General features: G+C 39.1%; 1 protein-coding gene across 4 annotated transcripts in view; it reads right to left on the bottom strand.

Moving 5' to 3' along the window:
- The window catches only part of LOC144502464 (disabled homolog 2-interacting protein-like), a 398,032-nt gene that overhangs the window by 91,072 nt on the left and 287,189 nt on the right, over positions 1 to 19,771 (bottom strand). For all 4 annotated transcript variants that reach the window (XM_078226399.1, XM_078226400.1, XM_078226401.1 and 1 more), the window contains 2 exons: positions 11,204 to 11,302; positions 2,391 to 2,945 (listed from right to left, as the gene is read on the bottom strand). In XM_078226399.1, coding sequence (XP_078082525.1) covers positions 2,391 to 2,945; positions 11,204 to 11,302 — 654 coding nt within the window. The remainder of the gene's footprint in view (positions 1 to 2,390; positions 2,946 to 11,203; positions 11,303 to 19,771) is intronic.

Here is a 19,771-nt window from a genome sequence, read left to right as displayed (position 1 = left end):
GTCTAGAAATTTGCAAATCATCCTTCAGTAAGAATATTAATGATTCCCAGCTAGCTGGATATACCTAAACTTTGATTAATAAAAACTAATATAGAAATCTGTGTAGACTCTTCATAATATGTTATATTATGAACAGGGATATGTCATACCACAGCTTTAATCTCCTCCACCTGATCCAGACCTTTTACTTGTTCAGCTTTGTAAAACCTTTCTTCATACTGTCTATCTGGTGTTGGCACTATTGCTGAGCAAATCATTTTAAATGGCACTATTAATAACTTCATTAAATGGAACCCATTTCATTCGCATTATTTAAAATTCCAGACAATATTGCTACTATTAATAACTAGTGCAAAGTAAAATCCAATAATAGAATTGGTCACAAGATGTAATTTTTAAAATTTGATTCCTTTATTTTGTTCCGTTAGTTCCCTTCAAATTATGTGTTGATCTTGCATTTTCTAGGAGCACAGTAAATGTTCAAAACTACACTGAATACAATACAACCCATATTTCCAGTGTTATCTGTAATCTTCATTGTGAATCTGGGATCTGCATTCTGGAAACACAATGAACTGCAGCATCAACTAAGTCATTGTTCCCCCCCCTCCATTAACTTAAATCTCAGTAAACATTACAGCCCAATGTTGTGCTATGGATAGAGAGGGAAACTGATGTAAAACTAAAAGAACTGTAGATGCATGCAAAAATTTGTGAAATAATGTCTCTGAATAAATTCTCACAATGTAGGTAGAGTAAAACGATTTATCTCCATTACACCCAACCTTCAAACTGTCCAATCTGTAACCACATTATTATGGTACTTTGAGTATTCTTCCATTGCAACAGCAGAGAAACTACTGGAAGTTTTAAATGGGTGAAATTACTTTGACCATGAGAGCAATGGCGTTAGATATGTAACTGAGCTGGTGCTACTCCAGAGTTATTTAATCTAGAACAAGGGAATGTGATGTTGCAAGGGGTCAGGCAACGATATAGTCAGGGTTCAGTCACAACAACCCCTTATTAACGCCTGGCCACGTGGGTTAATTAATAAATTGTTTATCGTTTGGACTTATTAATTAACCCACGTGAAGCCATGTAGCCAGGTTCATAGTTGTATAAATGGACAAGGTTCTGGTTACGGAGGGGGTTCTCATCCAGTCAAATTCTAATTTGGGTTCATTGTCCTCGAAGCACACAAAGAATTTGTACCCAGCAGGCAACCCACACAGGAGTCAAACACTTTCCTAGTTTTCTCCCCAAGGCTTCCTCTTTTAGCAGGACTCAGCATTCGGCTTATATAGTCTAATAAGGCTGCACAGCTGCTTACACTGATTCCTCAGGAGACTGTCATGTGACTTCCTGAGGCCATCTTGGTGGCATGGCTGCAGTCCGTGCCTGGATAAGAGCTAGAAAATGGAGTGGCGAGTTTTGAAAATACTGCCCCTTCAGCACCCAGCCCCTTGTGACAAAGAAAAGAAAGAGAATTCAGTTCTTAAAAGAGTGCAAATGTTTCTTGGGCATATTTGAATGACTGAAGAAGAAAAACAAAAGGAAATAATTTTCTTTTGTGATATATTTCCCCCAAATACAATCATTCAGATTTCTATCATTTTAATCTTTTTTCTTTATTTATATTTTACTTTCTTCTACTCCCTCTTGAAATATGAATTGGCAACTGATCAACAAAAATACCTATTCAGATATATTTCCCTTCCAATTGCATCACAAATCCAATTTGTGCATCTACTGGGCCGTAGGAACACAATGGAGTATTTTCAGCAGAACCCTTAAACACAGATTCTGGAAAACAAACCAATGCCGTAGTTTAACCCTTTCATCGCCCATGAACATCATGCTGGAACAGAAGAACATGTTCAAGTGTGCTATCTAATGTTTTAAAATTTTTAATGTCTTAACCTTGATGCTTACTGAAAGCGTTAATGGTCACACAAGTTTAAAAATCTCACAGGCTGAAAAACAAAGGTCTTCTTATAAAAGCCTTCAGGGACAGACACCAAGGCCATTAGTCTGGCAAAGCACATAAATCAGACATCTGTGAACGGAAAACAGAGGTAATCCACAGATACAGAAACGAGGTGTACGATGAAGATTTCTCGCTGATTGGATATTATAATGAAGCGAGCGTAAAGTGATTGTGATTGGTTTATGCTAATTACTTGTAATCGATTTTGAAAACTTTAATTGCCCTTGTATCTTGGAATATGCCACTCTGGCTAGCTACAGGGATGTGAACTATAGCTTCCCAGGGTCCTTGCTATGCTTGCATTAAAACGGTTGTTTAAGTAAACTCTCACTTGTTCGGTTACTCGAAGGGTAAAGTTGTGATCAATTAAAAGGCTGAAGTTAAAGTCTGCAACACTTACCTTGGCCTTCCCAGTGCTTTGCAGAATGTGCACCAATGCACAAGCCATCTCCTCCTTACTCTTAACGCTCAATACAGGCTCCAACACGGAGCACAGCAGCATATAGTTATTTGTAATGTACTCAGCAAACTCCTTGTAGAGCTCCATTGGGAGAATACTCATGCTCTGATAGCGAGCTTTGATTCTAATCATCGGTCCCACTGACTTGCCCTTGCTTGGATTGGGCATGCTCACAGGATACCACTTCTCCAGGAACTGTCGCCCCGTCACAGTCGCTATCGGGATGTTCACCAGACCCACATAGTTGTTCTTATCTTTCTTTTTCTTTTTATCAGTCTCTTTGTACAAGTGCACTGTAATGTTTCTTACTGCGGGTAGATTACTGAACTCAAAGTGCTCTCCCCAGAAAACATTGTCGGTTTTCAGCTTGCAGGTAGTCCGTGCGTACAGTGTGTCATCAAGGCAGAGTTCACAGAAGTACTTTTTCTTGGCTGGCAGATCCTTGGCTTCAATAATCCACAGTTTGAGCAGATTCTCCACTCGTCTACTGTTATCCTAAAATGACACACAAAAGGAATAACAATAATTCTGTTGAATCTCCAATAATCTGTTCCTTGGTCTTTTGACCACAATTCTAATTTATTCATAGCTAGAATTTCTTCTTCGTATCATTAAAACTGACATATGTTTGGAGATCTACCGTCAATTGAATCACTGTACTTAGCAATAATAGTCAATTTGGAACATAACTCCCACTTTTATTAATAACTTACTTCCGGACATTACTCTTAATTTCAAAGTAAAATGAACCATGCACATTTTGCATTCCCTGATTAATCATCTCGGTAACTGGCAGTAATTTACATATGAATGGATGAAACGTTTATTCTGCTCCTGACAGAGAAAATAGAAGATATCTTTTTGTGTAAATATTGCTCCTTAAAATTTTCCCAATCCTCCCGGTGCATACCTACAGCTGAGAGGATAAGTGGGAACCTTCACTAGAGGGCACATGATAGCAGCCTGCAGACAGGTACCTGGAAACTGTCCGGAGTCAACACATCCTTGGAGCAGCATCGTTTGTGATGGTACCGTGCTATTAATATAATTAATCTTTAAGATTCAGTGTTTTTCTACAAGTAGTCAGTTTGTCTGGTGGGAAAGCAGTAGATGCTGGGAAAGCAGAATGCTAACTCATTTTAGCTAGAAATATGGTACTTTGTAGAGTTATTGCACTTTACGTAAGTTCTCCTGGGATTTTAGACTAAATTGATAGAGTCATGTGACATTAGGTCAATGGGAAGATCTAGGCTTGTAGCTGAAAAAACAGGAAAGGGATATGGGAGGAAGGTGGGATCAGGGTATTGAATTTGACAATCAACCATGATCATAATGAATGGCGGAACAGGCTCGAAGGGCTGAATGGCCTACTCCTGTGCTATTTTCTATGTTTCTATTTTCATTTTAAAAGGGCAGTTGGTGACTGGAACTGTTAAAAAGAGTCTCTCTCTCTCTGAAAGCTCCAAGACTGTTACCCAAGTCAGAGCTAACTATATTTAAAGTGGCATTTAAGTCTATAAGAGAAATATTTCTTAATTGCAACTGAAATAATGATAAGTTAGAAGTTAAGTTGTTTCTTTTCACGTTTAAAGATTATTCAACGGTTAAAAATTAAACTGTTTCATTTTGTTAAGAGTCATACTTCAACTGTGTTATGAATAAAGCTTGTCTTGAATAAAAGATCCCTAGTTTGTCACTGGAGTTACTCCTGAGGTGAGGCATCCCATCCGCACATTTATGCCCAAATATGAAAATTGTTGGGTCTAATCTGGCTTCATAATATATCTTGGGGTTGTGGTCTGGCACCCTAACAGATTAAAAATCAGGAACTCAGAATCAACTTGCATGCCCCTGTGCAGTGTCTACTGAAACACCTTTACAGGCAATACTTATGTTGTTATTTCTAAATCAACCTAATATTCTCTCTCCAAATGTGGATTTCCAAGGATATAGTTGTTGTCCATTCCTAAAATGAACAGCTTGCTAAAGCCACTTCAGGAGACATGAAATGTGATGAATGAAGACCAGGTACAGTTGCTGGATTTGTTCCCTAAAGAGCATTAGTGAAACAGTGATCATTTTTCTTAGCAACCCACCTCAACATTCGATTGGGCACTTTACAGCCTTCCAGACTGAACATCGAGTTCAACAACTTTAGAGCATGAACTCTCTCCTCCACCTTCTATTCGTTTTATTTCATTTCTTCTTTTAGTCTTATTCATCCATTTTTATTACTTCATATTCTTATTTTTATTTTTCCACTTCTGAAATATTGCTCTTCATCTTGTCCTCCAACCACCACTGCCCCCCCACCAGAGCCAACCGCCACACTTCTCAGGTTGTCCTTTGACAATCTACACCTTTGTACTAACATTCACACATTCCAATCTCTTAATGGACACTCTTAGCACCTTTCTCAGTCTTTATCATCATTACTTTCATTCCCTTTGTCCAATTACAGTCCCCCAAACTTCCTCCCCCTCTACCCCATCCCACTCTCGTAGTATGTATCTTGACTGATTTTCTTTGTCTTCAGCTCTGATGAAGGGTCATCTAGATCGAAACATTGGCTCTATTTTCTCTCCACAGAGGCTGTCAGGCCTGCTGAGTTTTTCCAACATTTTCTGTTTTTGTTACTTCTATTTAGGTTTGTTATTCTTGTACCCTCATTGTGTGAAAGGCATTATTTTGATTCTCAGTGACATTCATTGAGTTTCAGGACTGCAGTGCTGTATCAGCCCCCTAGCACCATTGAGAATCAGATGCTAACCACAGGCAGACCTAATCAAGATAAGATAGTTCTTTTATTCTGCATGTACAAGAGCAGAAGAAGAATCAGGTACCTGTATTATCGGGTACACTTTTATAATATAGGTGCACCCAAAATACCGACTGAAAATTAAGTTAACTGACATTAAAGTGCAAACTCTATGTGGTGGGAAATTTCTTCAGCATATTTTAGATTTTTAAAATATTTGTTCATGGGATGTGGGTGTCGCTGTCTTGGCCAGCATTTACTGCCAACCCCTAATTGCCATCGAGAAGGTGGTGGTGAGCTGCCTTCTTGAACTGCTGTGGTTCATATGGTGTAGGTACATCCAGAGTGTTGTTAGGAAGGGAGTTCCAGTATTTTGACCGAGCAACAGTGAAGGAATGGAGATATCGTTCCAAGTCAGGATGGTGTGACTTGGAGGGGAACTTGCAGATGGTGGTGTTTCTATTCATTTGTTGCCCTTGTTCTTTCAAAGGAGTAGAGGCCATGTGTTTAGGATCATAGAATTGCTTCTTACAAGTAAAGAGAGATGATGGGGCAGTGGTAATGTCACTGGGCCGGTGATCCCAAGCCTAGGCTAATGTTCTCGGGACCTGCATTCCAATGTCATCATGACAGCTGGTGGAATTTAAATTCAATTAATACATATGGAATATAAAGCTAGTGTCAGTAATGGTGACCACAATATTATCAGCTATTATCATAAAAATCCATCTGGTTCACCAATGCCTTTGAGGGAAGGAAATCTGTTGTCCTTACTCAGGTCTGGTTTGCATGTGATTCCAGACCTACAACAATGTGGTTGACTCTTAACTGCCCCCTGAAATAGCCTTGCAAGCCACTCAGTTCCAGGGCAATTAGGGATGGGTAACAAATGCTGACCTTGCAACAGCCACATCCCGTGAAAGAATAAATTATTCTATAAAATGTGCCAACACCCAACAGGATTCCTGGACTTCTACAATGCACTTGAAAAATTATCCCCTTTATTTAACCAAAAGCTTGAACTGGTATCATGGTGAAATTTGGAAGATTAATTGGACATTTATGCCATTTATCAATACAATATAAATTGTAAAAAAATCACCTAATACACAGAAAGATCAAACTCCTGATTGCAGTATTTCACTAGACAGTGAATACATTCAGCCCAGAATTATATCTTGAGAGAGTACGTTTTTCTCCACTAGAACTCCTGGTCCTGATTACTATCTGATTGACACTGGGTCACCACAATCACATTAACTGTCAAACCTCATACATGATAAATTGGATGAAGTGCCAGAGGACAATCACTGCACACACAAAATTCTACAGTCTGAAATTCAGAATGATCTAGAACTTTTAGCTGGTAATGTGCAGCCTCACTACTATTTTGCAATTTTTATATTAAGCAAAGATTTGGTCATCAGGATGAAAGTTAGATCTCTGTAACAGTGGTTGAAGCAGATGGTGCAGGGTAAAGAGATATACAGAAGAATCTGGTGAAGAAGTGGCACTAGTTAGGAATGTAAATACTGGGCTGATAATGCCAAGATGGGTGCATCATCTTATTGGGACGGCAGCTGAAGCCTTCAGTCTGCTCATGCATCTGAGTGCAAGACTCATTAGGGTTGTCAAATATATTTAAATTAGGGCCTTCTTAAAATATTTTAAGACAATTTTAAGAGCGGTGTTAAGCCATTAAAAATTATCTGCTAGCACCGTTGGAATTTTTGCTGTCCATTATTACAAGCTTCAGTGACAACTCTGTGCAAGTTTTCAGCCTAATTCATCAATAGCTCTACATTTGCTTGGAAGGAAGCAAGCGACTCACTTTTGGATTCAAGCCCTGGGGGTGGACATATTGGTCCAATTACTTTGTACACTTTAACATGCTGAGCATCTGATTATGCTCATACCTAAATGGATTTACTTTCTGCTGCAGTCCAGGTTTGCTCTGCATGATGCAGCCTCAGGAACTTATTCAAATTATGAAACTGTTCTTTGGCAGCAGGCCTGCGTTTATCAAGAATCTGCCTTCCGCAGCTTACGTTGAGAAACCGGTGGGGATTTGAAACAAATAATAAGGAAACTCCTTCATTTTGAGCTCCACCATAGTTTAACAAAAATAGTGACTATAAAGTGCAGCGTGCAACCTAAATCACTTTTGGATAGAACTGTCACATCAGAACTGCAAATCAAGTTTCTTTCAGGCAACAGGGTAAGGTCATCATGGCCACACATTCTGTTGTGTGTGTAGCACAGTAAATAATGTACATTGCTGTCAACATGCTATAATTGCCCTACTGAGAGAAATGTTATACTGTGCATTTCCTAATGTTGACCAACTGCTCTGTAAAAGCTTCACACTTTCCACATAGGAAAACAAGGGACGTAACCCATTCCACATCCACATACTATTACTTCATCACTGAACTGAGTACATTATTATGGTAATTGAAATGTGACCCAAAACTTCAAACATAACATGTAAAATGTGTTCCGTCTGTACCTAACCTTCCAGGTGTACAAAAAAAACCTGTGCATTACATCATTGGAATTTATTAATTTTATAGAATTAAAACAATTTTGAAATCCAAAATCATATAATAATGAAAGGCAGATTACTGTTACATGCAGGCTGACTTAATCTTCCCTTAATGACATGTTGTGTGATTGGTGGCTTGCAGAACTGATTATGTGTTTGTCTGAACTTAATCAATTTAACAGCACAGTCAATCCTCTGCTTTTGCCCGGACGTGGAGCTGTTTTGGATGTTTTTCAAAGCACACCAACATAATGCAGCAAAAAGAAAACCATCAACACTGTTGTCTGCTTTTCATAGAATCCCCACAGTGGTGAAGGAGGCCATTCGGCCCATCAAGCCTACACTGACAACAATCCCACCCAGGCCCCATCCCCCATCCCCACAACCCCTTGCATTTACCCTGCTAATCCCCCTGACACTAAGGGGCAATTCATCAGGGCCCAACCCGCACACCTTTGGACTTTGTTTCAAATTTCCAGTATTTGCAAATTTTTACTACTTATAGTGCAGCAGTCGTTGAATGTGGAACACACTGACACTATAGGTGTGAGATCATGGGCTGGATTTTCCCTCCCGGAATAGGAAACAGCTTTCAGGAATGTTTTCGGGTGGTGAATCTGCCAAGGGGAAAAGAAGCACTCGTCGTGATTATCATGAGAGGTGGCCTTGGAGAGAGGTTGACTGCACTTTCCCTCAAAGCTCAGAGGCCAACTATAGGTCTTCCAGCTTTAGTAGAGCAGCAGGCTGCAGTAGCAAGGTAAGTACCTGAGAGGACATCAAGATAGAGGTGCCCTAAAGCTAAAGCTTTCTCAAATCTAAATTAAAATATTGTTTTTGGAATCAGGCCACTCGTGGGAAAGGAAGTGAATTACTCTACGGGGCACACCTGGGCAGGCAGGCAGAATCTCTAAGCCTACCTGGAGTGCCGGCACCCTGGTCTACCACTGGGAGATCACCTGCCACTTGAACCTTGAAGACAACTGATCAAATTCCAACTGGCCTTCTTTAATTGAAGTGAATTGGCTTGTGGGTGGGTAGCCTTGCCGCCTTCTGATCTCATCTCCTTAAAAATGGATCGGATGCAGGATGGAGCTGGGGAACTAACACGCAGCGGCTAGCTTTAGCTCTTGTCTGACTCCCAACCCAGGAAGAAGTCTCACAACCCAGGCCCAGTTCCATATGTCTAACACCACCTGGCTCTTTGCACCTGATTACTAGTACAAGACCTACATTCTAACACTGAACTTGAGATGAAATTTAATACAGAGAAGTGTGAAATGACGCATTTGGCATAATAGACAGGGAGAAGCAATGTAGATTTAATGGTACAGTTCTAAAGTGTGCAGGGAGGCTTGAGAGTTCATGCGCATAACGGTGCAAGGACATACTGATAAAGTGGTTAACAAAGTATATGGGATCTTGGGCTTCATAAACAAGGATATGAGTACAAAAGCAGCAAAGGTAATGCTGAATTTTTATGAAATTCCGATTAGACCAAAACAAATTTGTCCAGTTCTGGTAAACACACTTTAGGTGAGGGTCCGTGAAAAGGTACAGAGGAGATTTTCACAAGTGATTCCATAGATTAGATAATTTAGGTACAAGGTTGTTTTACTTGGATAAAGAAGATTGAGGAGAGACCTGATTCAGGTGTACAAGATGAAGACAGGTTTAGATAGATTAGACAAAGACAAGTTGCTTCCACTAGCTCACATGGCCCAAGAACAAAGGGCCACAGCTTTACGCTTTTGGTAAGGAGATACAGATGAGATGTATCACTTATGCAGCAAGTGGTGAAGACCGAGCACTCATTGCCTATGAGGGTGATTGAAGTGGTGATTATCAACGATTTCAAAAGGAAACTGGAAAGGCACTTGAGAGAAATAAACTTGCAGGGCTATAGAAATAGAGCGGGGGAATGGGACTGACTGCGTTGCTCTAAAGCGAGCTTACATGGACTTGATGGGCCTTCATGACTCTTCTGTGTCATAATGACTCTATCCCTTTGGCATGAACATCTTCATCTGTGTCATGTCAAGGGGATCTCCAGCAAAAGTGCTGTCATCAAACAGGATGATGAACAACCAATTCTCAAAGACAGTAAAACAAGGAAGTAAACATTACGAATCCCTTTGATTTTTATATTTTACACTTGAAGAAATAAATGAATGATTGGGATATACATATGGGATTAAGGTAGAAACTAAAATATCATAAACAAACTTTAAAAAATGTTAAGTGTGAAATTTCTTATTACAGATACAAGTCAAGAATCCTTTATCCAAAACACTCAGGGCCAATCACATTTTAGATTTCAAATAATTTTGTTTTTCAATATCACATATAATCTTACATTAGAATAGCCGAAGCCGAGGCTAGCTCCAGTCCAAAGTAAATAAATTGGCTTTACCCTGAATGGCTTCAGGGCACCTGAAAATCTTTCTTTTTGACATGCTCACCACAAAACTCACAAGGTAAACAGTGCAGACAAACAACTAAACTTCCTGCACTGAAGGTCGATGAGGTTCAAAAAATATTGTGGCTTGTGTGATGGGCTTTCGGATTTACAGATAAAGAATGCTCAACCTGTATAATGGAAATATTTGGCATCCAACAAATTAAAAATACACTGTACAACAGTGAGGCTGTTTAGATGGCATTAAAAATCTAGTTCGACCTCATTCAACATCTTTTTCTAAAGATTTGTACAACACTAAGAGTGGAAGTTCTCATCAATTCAATGATTTTTAATGATTATATTCTGGCAGAACCTCAATAGCACATCCTGAAATATAAAAATAATTGCTAGCAACTCGGGGATTTATACCTTTAACCGCACGTGTAAATTCCAAAAGTTGCATCAGTTTCAGAAGAGTAATGATGATGAACATTGACAGTTTTGCCATCATTATTAATGCAAAATTTGGGCCAGTATAAAATACTAATCACCAGACAACCAAAATACACAAGCATGTGTACAGCTTCTCTGTTAAAAAGTGTAACATGAGGCACAGCCAGCAGTATAACTCTCGTCTCCAAATAGCTCTATACTCATCAGAGCCAAAATGGAAGGTCCACCATAATGGTAGTTATTTATGTTAGCTGCCAACTATGTTTTTCCTCGAGAAGCAATAACTTGCATGACAATATTTACATCTGTAAAAGATCTCTGAGTACTTCACAGGATTCAGAAGCAATATTGGCAAAAAGCAGTGAGAAAACAGGGAAATAGGGAGAATCACAGCATGGTTGGAGAAGGGTTACTGACTATTTACCACTGTTCCTATCGCTTGCATGGAAATACATAAACCAGTTTGAAATATAACACTAAGATAAAGTCTGGAAAACTGCTCTGTACAGCTTATTAAAAATACACTATTTACTACTCAAAACTGATCTTTAAAAGGCAGCAATATATTTGAATGTGAAAGTCAAGGCTTTTTTTTTTACCTTATTTGGCTGTACTGCGCGCCGTAGATTTTCCATCCATTTATCTCTTTCTGCTACTGAACGGCAGGAAAAGCACTTGCTGCCTGTTGAAGTTGTTACCTGCATAGAGGATAAAGTAATTTTACAGCATTATTTTAATTTGATTTGTATCAGTGTGTCTTCCACATAACCTGTTAGTAAGCTCCTATTATGAATCTTTGAACAGTGTTTTCATCTAATATGATGAACATAGGCAACCCAGCTTCCACATTCGATGTGTCATGTACATCATAAGGGTTTTGGGTTCATCCTGTAAGTTAATGGGTCTCACCTGGGAGTGAGAGCGGTGACAGAAAAGAGAGCTGGCTGCAGAGGCCCTTGGCTAGTGAATAGTATAGGTTCCTCCTCCTGAGGAACTCCTGCTTAAAGAAATGTATATACACATAAATTCATTTTCATTTATTAGTCACAAGTAGGCTTACATTAATGAAATTACTGTGAAAATCCCCCAGTCGCCACACTCCAGCGCCTGTTCAGGTACCCCAAGGGAGAATTTAGCATGGCCAATGCACCCAACCAGCATTTTGGACTGTGGGAGGAAACCGGAGCACTCGGAGGAAACGGGGAGAACGTACAGACTCTGCACAGACAGCAACCTAAGCCGGGAATTGAACCCAGCTCCCTGGTGCTGTGAGGCAGCAGTGCGAGCCACTGTGCCACCGTTCCGCCCATGAGGTGAAGACGAGCTCAGGTTTAGCTGAGATGCCCGAGATCAAAAAACAAATAGTTACTGAAGAATAATTGCCACTTGGGCCAAGTATTGGAAGACAAATGCAACTCTAGGAAGGCAATCAACACCTCCAGGAGAGACAACCCACAGAGTTGAGAGTACAGCACATTGCTTTATAGACAGCAACCGTCACTTTGGTTAGTTGGATAGATTTCTAATGCTGAATGTGTCATTTCATAATGACAACAAAAGAATGAATGTAATTTCAAAGATAGCAGGAAATTTTTATTTGAAAATATTTCCTTTCATATCCGTCATCCTGTAATTAAATAAAATGTCATGCTGCTTAATGGGCCAGCCTTCATATTAAGTTTAAAAACATGAAATATGAATATGATCTACAGTTCCACTAAAATACTGTCAAATATTTTACCAAAATGGAGGTGGGAGATATAGTCTTCCATACATTGACAAGGTAAAAAATACAATAAATAATGCAACATGATTCTGTGTAATATTGCAATTGTATTTGATAGCTCCACATAAAGCATGTTGAAAATAATGAAGAATAGAGCTTTTTCACCATCTGCCACATGATCGTGGCAAGAATGGCATCAAGGCAATGCCCATTCTCATCATTTTCCAAACTGCGGGAATGTGCGGCTGCTACAAACTACCATTTGAGGAAACCAATTTCAGTTAGTCTGTGGTCTGCAGACCTTGGATTTTTTAAATATACACATATAATATTCATATTGTTGAAGTCAGTACAAGATCTGGTTGAGTGTAGACTCTGTGAATGCAATTAACACACTTTCATAAGAGGAGGATGCAATATGGGCAACCCAGGATGCTTATTAATGCACACACAATATTATAATGCATCACCATAGTCAACTATGCATAAAAATGGTCTGATGGGCATAATCGGGACTGAACAAAAGTGTGTAAGCAAGAAATTAAGGTCAGCCCCAGGCTATTTTACATGTTTTTCTCGATTAATGAGAGAGCTCCAACAGCAGATTGATTTAGGAAGGTTGAATATTAATTTCTTCTATCGCACACATCCACTATTCACTTAATTCTCACTTTGAGAAGCTCTAATTATTCAATGAATTTACTGCAATATCAAACAATTAGTCAAACTCCACGATTAGCATTATACCATGAGATCATAACAACTACCAATTTCAACTAGCATTATTTTTTTAATGAAGCTCTGGCTAAGCTCTAGGTGTTGCCTGTCAGGGTTCAATGGATACTGATGCTCATTAAAATTATCCAGGTGGTGTCGGATCTTGACCTCCTGCTTTTATTTTGTATTTATTCATGGAATATGGTAGACTATTGCCAAGGCCATAATTTACTACTCACCCCTAATTACTCGAGAAGGTGAGACACCCGCCATCTTATATACAAACGAGTGGCTTGCTAGTCCATTTTGGGGAGCAGTTAAGAGTCAACCTGAGGGTTTGGAGTCACCTTTGCCAGAATGGTAAGGGGATCAAATTTCCTTCCCTAAAGGATGTTAGTGAACCAGATGAGTTTTTAACTACATGGTTCCCATTACTGGTACTAGCTTTTTATTCCAGAATTGTTTAATTAATTGAATTTTAATTCCCCAGCTGACATTCAAACACCTCCAGATTATTAGTCCAGACCTCTATGGATTACTAGGGCCAGTAATATAACCACTGTGTCACCATTCCCTATCAGTTTTGTCACGCAGGTACCATCAAATTGCTCAAGCAAAAACCACTTGTGCATCTGACAAGGAATTAACCCCCAGTACCTTTAACATTATCGTGCTACTTCAGAGCTGTACTGGAATGTCTGCAATATGCTGACAGTCAAATCAATTCTACTGCATAGAATCATATTATTTTGCAAATAATCAATCACAGGAATTAAAGCCTGGAAGTCATTTAGCCCATCACCACTTGGTTTTTCTGATAGAATAATCTACTGGGATCCCATTTACCTGATCCTTTCCTAATAGTACCGAGCCTATTTAGAATATTGATGCTGTCTTTCGTGCCATTTACTATCTTCAATTCCCTCAAGACCAAACTCCCACTTTAATCATCTTTCTACACGTGTCACACTATTTCAGGCTGCCTAATTAAATGGCAGGATCATGAAGTGTTTTGAGATGTGTGGGTGAGGTATCAGACGGTTGCTGGTGCCTACAGGACCACATCCCAGAAAAAAAGTAACTTCCTCCAGCAAAAAAGACTATCTAGATGCAGAAAAAATCCAACTCCTGCAACTAGTTAAAACCCACACCTCCATACTTCTTCCGCCACAGCAATGTAGTAATATTACAAAACATTTTAACTAATTTTCCAAGAGGAGTGAGCTGGGGATAGATTCAATTGTGACTTTTAAAAGGAAACTGACGAAGTGCCTGAAGAGAAAAGATTTGCAGATCTATGGGGAAATGGCATCCAAAAACAACTGGCCGAGTTGCACAAGCAGAGAGTCAGCATGGACATGATGGGCCAAATAGCCTCTTTTGTGCTCTAACCATTATAGGATTCTATGCTTGGCTGACTATTTCCAATTGATATCTATAATTTATCACATGGGAATTGTTATTAGATCACGCTATTCCATTTTTATTTGCTGTCTGATCTTAAATGTAGAAGTATCATCTATTCATTTTTTGAAAGGATCCTATAGTATAAGTAATTACTTCATGTCTATAATGAGGTTCACAAGTGACAAGCTTGATTATAAAACAAAGTAAGCTGGACCAACCCAAAATAAGATCTCCATTTTTAAACACTATGAAATTACTAGAACGGAGGGTGACATGGTGGCACAGTGGTTGGTACTGCTGCTTCACAGTGCCAGGGAGCTGGGTTCAATTCTGGCCTCAGGTGACTGTGTAGAGTTTGTACGTTTTCTCCGTGTCTGCGTGGGTTGCCTCCGGGTGCTCCAGTTTCATTCCATAGTCGAAAGATGTACAGGTTAGGTGGACTGGCCATACTAAATTGTCCCTTAGTGTCCCAAGATGTGTAGGTTAGATGGATTAGCCATAGTAAATGTGTGGCGTTACGAGGATCGGGGCCTGGGTAACATACTCTGTCAGAGAGTCAGTGCAGACTTGATGGTCTCCTTCTGCACTGTAAGGATTCCATGACTTATGGTGTGGGGAAGGTGGCCAATTTTGTCTTAACTAAGACAATTCAAAACTTGGCAAGGCAAGTATCTCTGTGCAAAGACGTAACAAATTTATTTTACAAATACAAACAGACATACATACAGCTGACTGGAGACTCTCAAAGGGTTAAGTAGCTCTGGGAATAGAGCAACAAAACCACTCTTGACAGATCTGACGTACATAGTCAAATACAGATCAATTATAGTTTTTTCTAATCAATAATTCCGCCTTTCATTAGCTTAAAAACAATTTCATTTAGCAGTCATACATCAATATAAATCTCTGTCAAGTACCTCAGCCAACCACATGATACTTAATAGCATGGTGATATCGTATTTGTGCAACAAGTCCGGATGTTGCCTCCCTTCTTGGCTCTAACTATTTCCCTGTAACCTGGTAATGGCAGATGCTACCCTAAGGTCAAAGTGGATGTTCCCACCGGCTCACTGCCAAGTTGAATAGACACGTGTTCCGGTGTCCAGGAGCATATTTATCCTCGTGTCTGGACAGTGAATGCATCGATTCATTAATGTTGCAAAATACATTCCCTCATAAGAATCCCCCCACTATGACTACTGCTAACTAACGGGTTCCCAGACTTCTGGTTTTAAACTATTGACATTTACCACCATGCCTTTCAGTAACGTTGCTTTGCAAAAGTGAAGAATACATTTAAAGTATCATAAAATATCAGCATATATGTTTTGAAATCATAACTACTTGTTTTGATTCTCCTACTGCATTTACATATGTGTAAACCGTTCGTGTTAGCTTGTCTTAAGAATCATTTAACTCCTTACTGATCTCTTGTCCTCTGAAAGACTGCATTCTGCCTATGAATCTTATTAGCTGATTAGGAATCTCCTTCTGCACTTACAATCTAAAATATCTATTTCGCTGTCATTTGAGAAGTATCACGACTTTATCAAGATTAGGGAAAAGCAGTTTCCTTATTAATTAAGGCACTGAAAGGGAAAAAGAAAGATCTTTTCCTCAGAGTTGCTGAATATAGCAGCAAAGTCTCTGAGAAACAAAAGGGAACATCCTGAGCTTCACCTGGAATTAGTTACAACATCTACTAAAAGTAATTAATATGCAATGGCTTCATTATCAATGACCTACAAGAATATAAATTCCAAATTGAAATAAAATTGGACACTGGTATAAAAGAATATGATTAAAATTCAATTTAGGTGCAAATATGTTATTTCCTCCGCCAATTTTCTCTGCTTGCTTCTTATTTGCTTGAAGGTAGAAACTCTCTGTAGGAAAAATGGTCATTAAATGGAAGCAGTTCCCAGCTCCAGGGATTGAACAGACTATTCAATCACTGGGCCAAGCTCAATCCCAATATGGGTTGGGGAGGCAGCTGGTAACCAGGAACAGGGATCCTGGCTGATCTTTCTCCTTGCTACTTTAGGGGCACTGAAGCTAATTTTCTACCTCCAACACTACCCTGACTGATATACAGTAAAAGGTAGGGTTTCTGGTCAGTACAGCTCAGCGTCACACCTGGGGAAGAATATATTTTGGTGAAATTCTACTTAAATGAAGAGCAAAAGAAAACCACAATAATTCACAGTGGGAGTCGTAAAATTATTTGAATTAAACATTTGTACATTACAAATGCGGAAGTTACAGAAAGGGAGAAATTATAACAATCATCATCACTAGGAAAAAAATGTACCGAGCAAACTATTGGGATTGAAGGCAGACAAGTCTCAAGTGGCAATGGAGATAGTGGATCCATTGGTTATAATATGCCAATGGATGCAGGAAATTCCCTGGATGCAGGAAAGGTTCCAGTGGATTGTAAAACTGCTAATGTAATGACCTTATTCAAAAAGAGAGGCAGGCAGAAAGTAGAAAACTATAGACCAGTTAGTTTAACATATCATTGGGAATTTGCTAGAATCTATTATCAAGGAACATTATACAGGACATTTGGAAAGTCAAAGCGCAATCCGTCAAAGTCAGCACGGTTTTATGAAGGGTAAGTTATATTTGACTAATTTACTAGATTTCTTTGACGGTGTAACAAGCAAAGTGATAATGGGGATCCTGGAGATGTAGTACATCTGAACTTGCAGTAGGCATTTGATAAAGTGCTGCACAAAAGGTTAATATACAGATAAGATCACATGGGGTTAGGGGCAATTTATTAGCTTGGATAGATGTCAGGCCAACCAACAGAAAGCAGAGAATCAGAATAAATGGGTATTTTTCTGGTTGGCAAGATGTAACTAGTGGGGTGCCTATATTAATGACTTGGATGCAGGGATAGAAGGTATTATAGCCAAATTTGTAGATTACATTAACATAGGTGGGATAGTAAGTTGCTATGAGGAAATAGGAAATTTACAAATGGACATAGACAGGTTAGATAAATGGGCCAAAATTTGGCAGAGTTTAATATGGGTAAGTGTGAGATTATCCATTTTGGTCAGAAAAATAGAAAGGCAATTTACTCTAAATGGAGAGAAACTTAAGATTGTTTCGGTGCAGAGGGATCTGGGTGCCCTTCTGCATGCAGTTACACCAGGTATTAAGGGAGGCAAATGGATTTTTGGCATTGATTGCGAAAGGAATAGAATATAAAAGTAGGGAGGTGTTGCTGCAACTGTACAAGGCATTAGTGAGACTGCACTAGGAAAAAAAAAGTACTGAGCAATCTATTGGGATAGTTTGTGTATTGTATATGTGGTAAACCACTGTTAGCTTATTACCTGTATATGTGACATGCCTGGACACATCCCTGCCGGCCCTACCTCAGACCACCCCCCCCCCCGGTCCAGGTATAAAGGCGACTGCTCCCCATCCCCCTGCCTCAGTCTGGACCAGTTCATCGGCATGGGTGTGCTCCAAGTCTTTTGCTAATAAAAGCCTATTTGTTATTGCATACAAACTAGTCTTTGCTCGATTGATGGTGCATCAGTATACAGCTTTGGTCTCCTTACTTGAAGAGGGATGTAGTTGAATTGGAGGCAGTTCAGAGGAAGTTCACTAGATTGATTCCAGAGATGAGGGGTTTGTCTTATGAAGAGAGGTGGAGCAGTTTAGGCCTATACTCTCTAGAGTTTAGAAGAACGAGAGGAGATCTAATTGAAGTAAATAAGACAATAAGGGGATTGACAAAGTAGACGTAGACACGATGTTTCCCCTTTTGGAGCAAATGAGCGGTCTCAGTTTTAGGATAAGGGGTAGCAGATTTATAACAGAGATGAGGAGAAATTACTTCTCTCAAAGAGTCGTGCACCTGTGGAATTCATTCCCCAGAGTGTGGTGGATGCCAGGATATTGAGTAAATTTGAGGAAATAAACATTTTTAATTAGTAATGGGTTGAAGGGTTATGGAGAACGGGCAGTAAAGTTGAGTAAGGCCGAGGTGAGCTCAACCATGATCACATTGAATGGCGGAGCAGGCTCAAGGGGCTTAATTGCCTACTCCTGCTCTTAATTCTCAATTGATCATGCAAAAATAGAGTCTCCGAGAAAATGTTCCAGATCTGGTGCAAATTATCTGTCTTGACGTTTTAAGCAAAGGAACAACAAATTAAAATTTCCCTTTCATTTATGTTAAGTCTATTGTAAGAGACTGCAGTTATATCTATACATACTATATTTATATATGGAGGGATGCACGAGTGAAAATGATTCTTTGAATAGGTTAGTAGGCAGTTGATACCAGTCTGAGGCAAATTGCAATGGACGTGAGAAGGTGCATTAAATATTTACATAAATTAACAAATCACTGTAGAATTATGGGTTACAGTCAAGTGTAGGTTGTTTGTAAGGTAATATAGTATGCATGAGACATGTAACTGTTAAACACTTATTTCAATAGAATTTAATATTCAAGTTAAATTGGCTTACTATATTAACATAAACTCTTGAAAAGATGTTCAGCGTTGAATCTTTTTTCATTAGCTGTCTACTTACATGCAAAAGATCATTATTTCTCCATATATATAAATAAAATATATATATATATACACACACACACAGATAGACAAGATATATGTTAACTAAATTTCCATAGTTTAATTTTTTTGCAAATGAACTAAAGACACATAGTTGTGGCCCAGTACCCAAATTATTCATGACTAACTTCTGAGTCACGGGGTTATACAAGTGATCTTTGGTGAACTGACTCTCAAATCCATGCTGTAGGTGGTATTTCCTAATGAGCTCCTGACCATTAGCCTGCTGCTGGGTGGAGCTTCAGATCTTATCGAATCATTTAAATGTGGGCGAGAGTGAAATTTGAATTGATTTTTGGAGAAAGCAAGGAGATGGGATTCGAATCCGCCCGGTTTGCTCTGCACATTGGCTTTGTAGCTTTAAGAATGGAGTAAAAAAAAAAACCATTCTAACTGTGCCACAAGACAGCTTTAGAGGATTGGGATTGTTGCCAGTTGTGGAGAAATGCAGAGACAGGACTGCACATTCCCAGGAAATAGAAAATCTCTCAAAAAGGAGAAGAAAAGATACATATTTAATGTATCAGTTGAGAATTACAGCTTGGTACTAATGAGAAACAAAGATCAAGAAAAAGAAGCATTTTAATGAGACACTTTTTTATTTGCATATTCAAGAGTTAGGAGAGAATTTTCTAACTAATAGCACGAGGCACTGAGCCTCATCTCTCACGTTCCTATTGATCCTGAAATGAATAGGGCTCTTCTGAAACTCG

This window comes from Mustelus asterias, chromosome 13 (genome assembly GCF_964213995.1).
Source record: "Mustelus asterias chromosome 13, sMusAst1.hap1.1, whole genome shotgun sequence".
Taxonomy (NCBI): Eukaryota; Metazoa; Chordata; class Chondrichthyes; order Carcharhiniformes; family Triakidae; genus Mustelus; species Mustelus asterias.
This window is presented reverse-complemented; position numbering and strand designations above follow the sequence as displayed.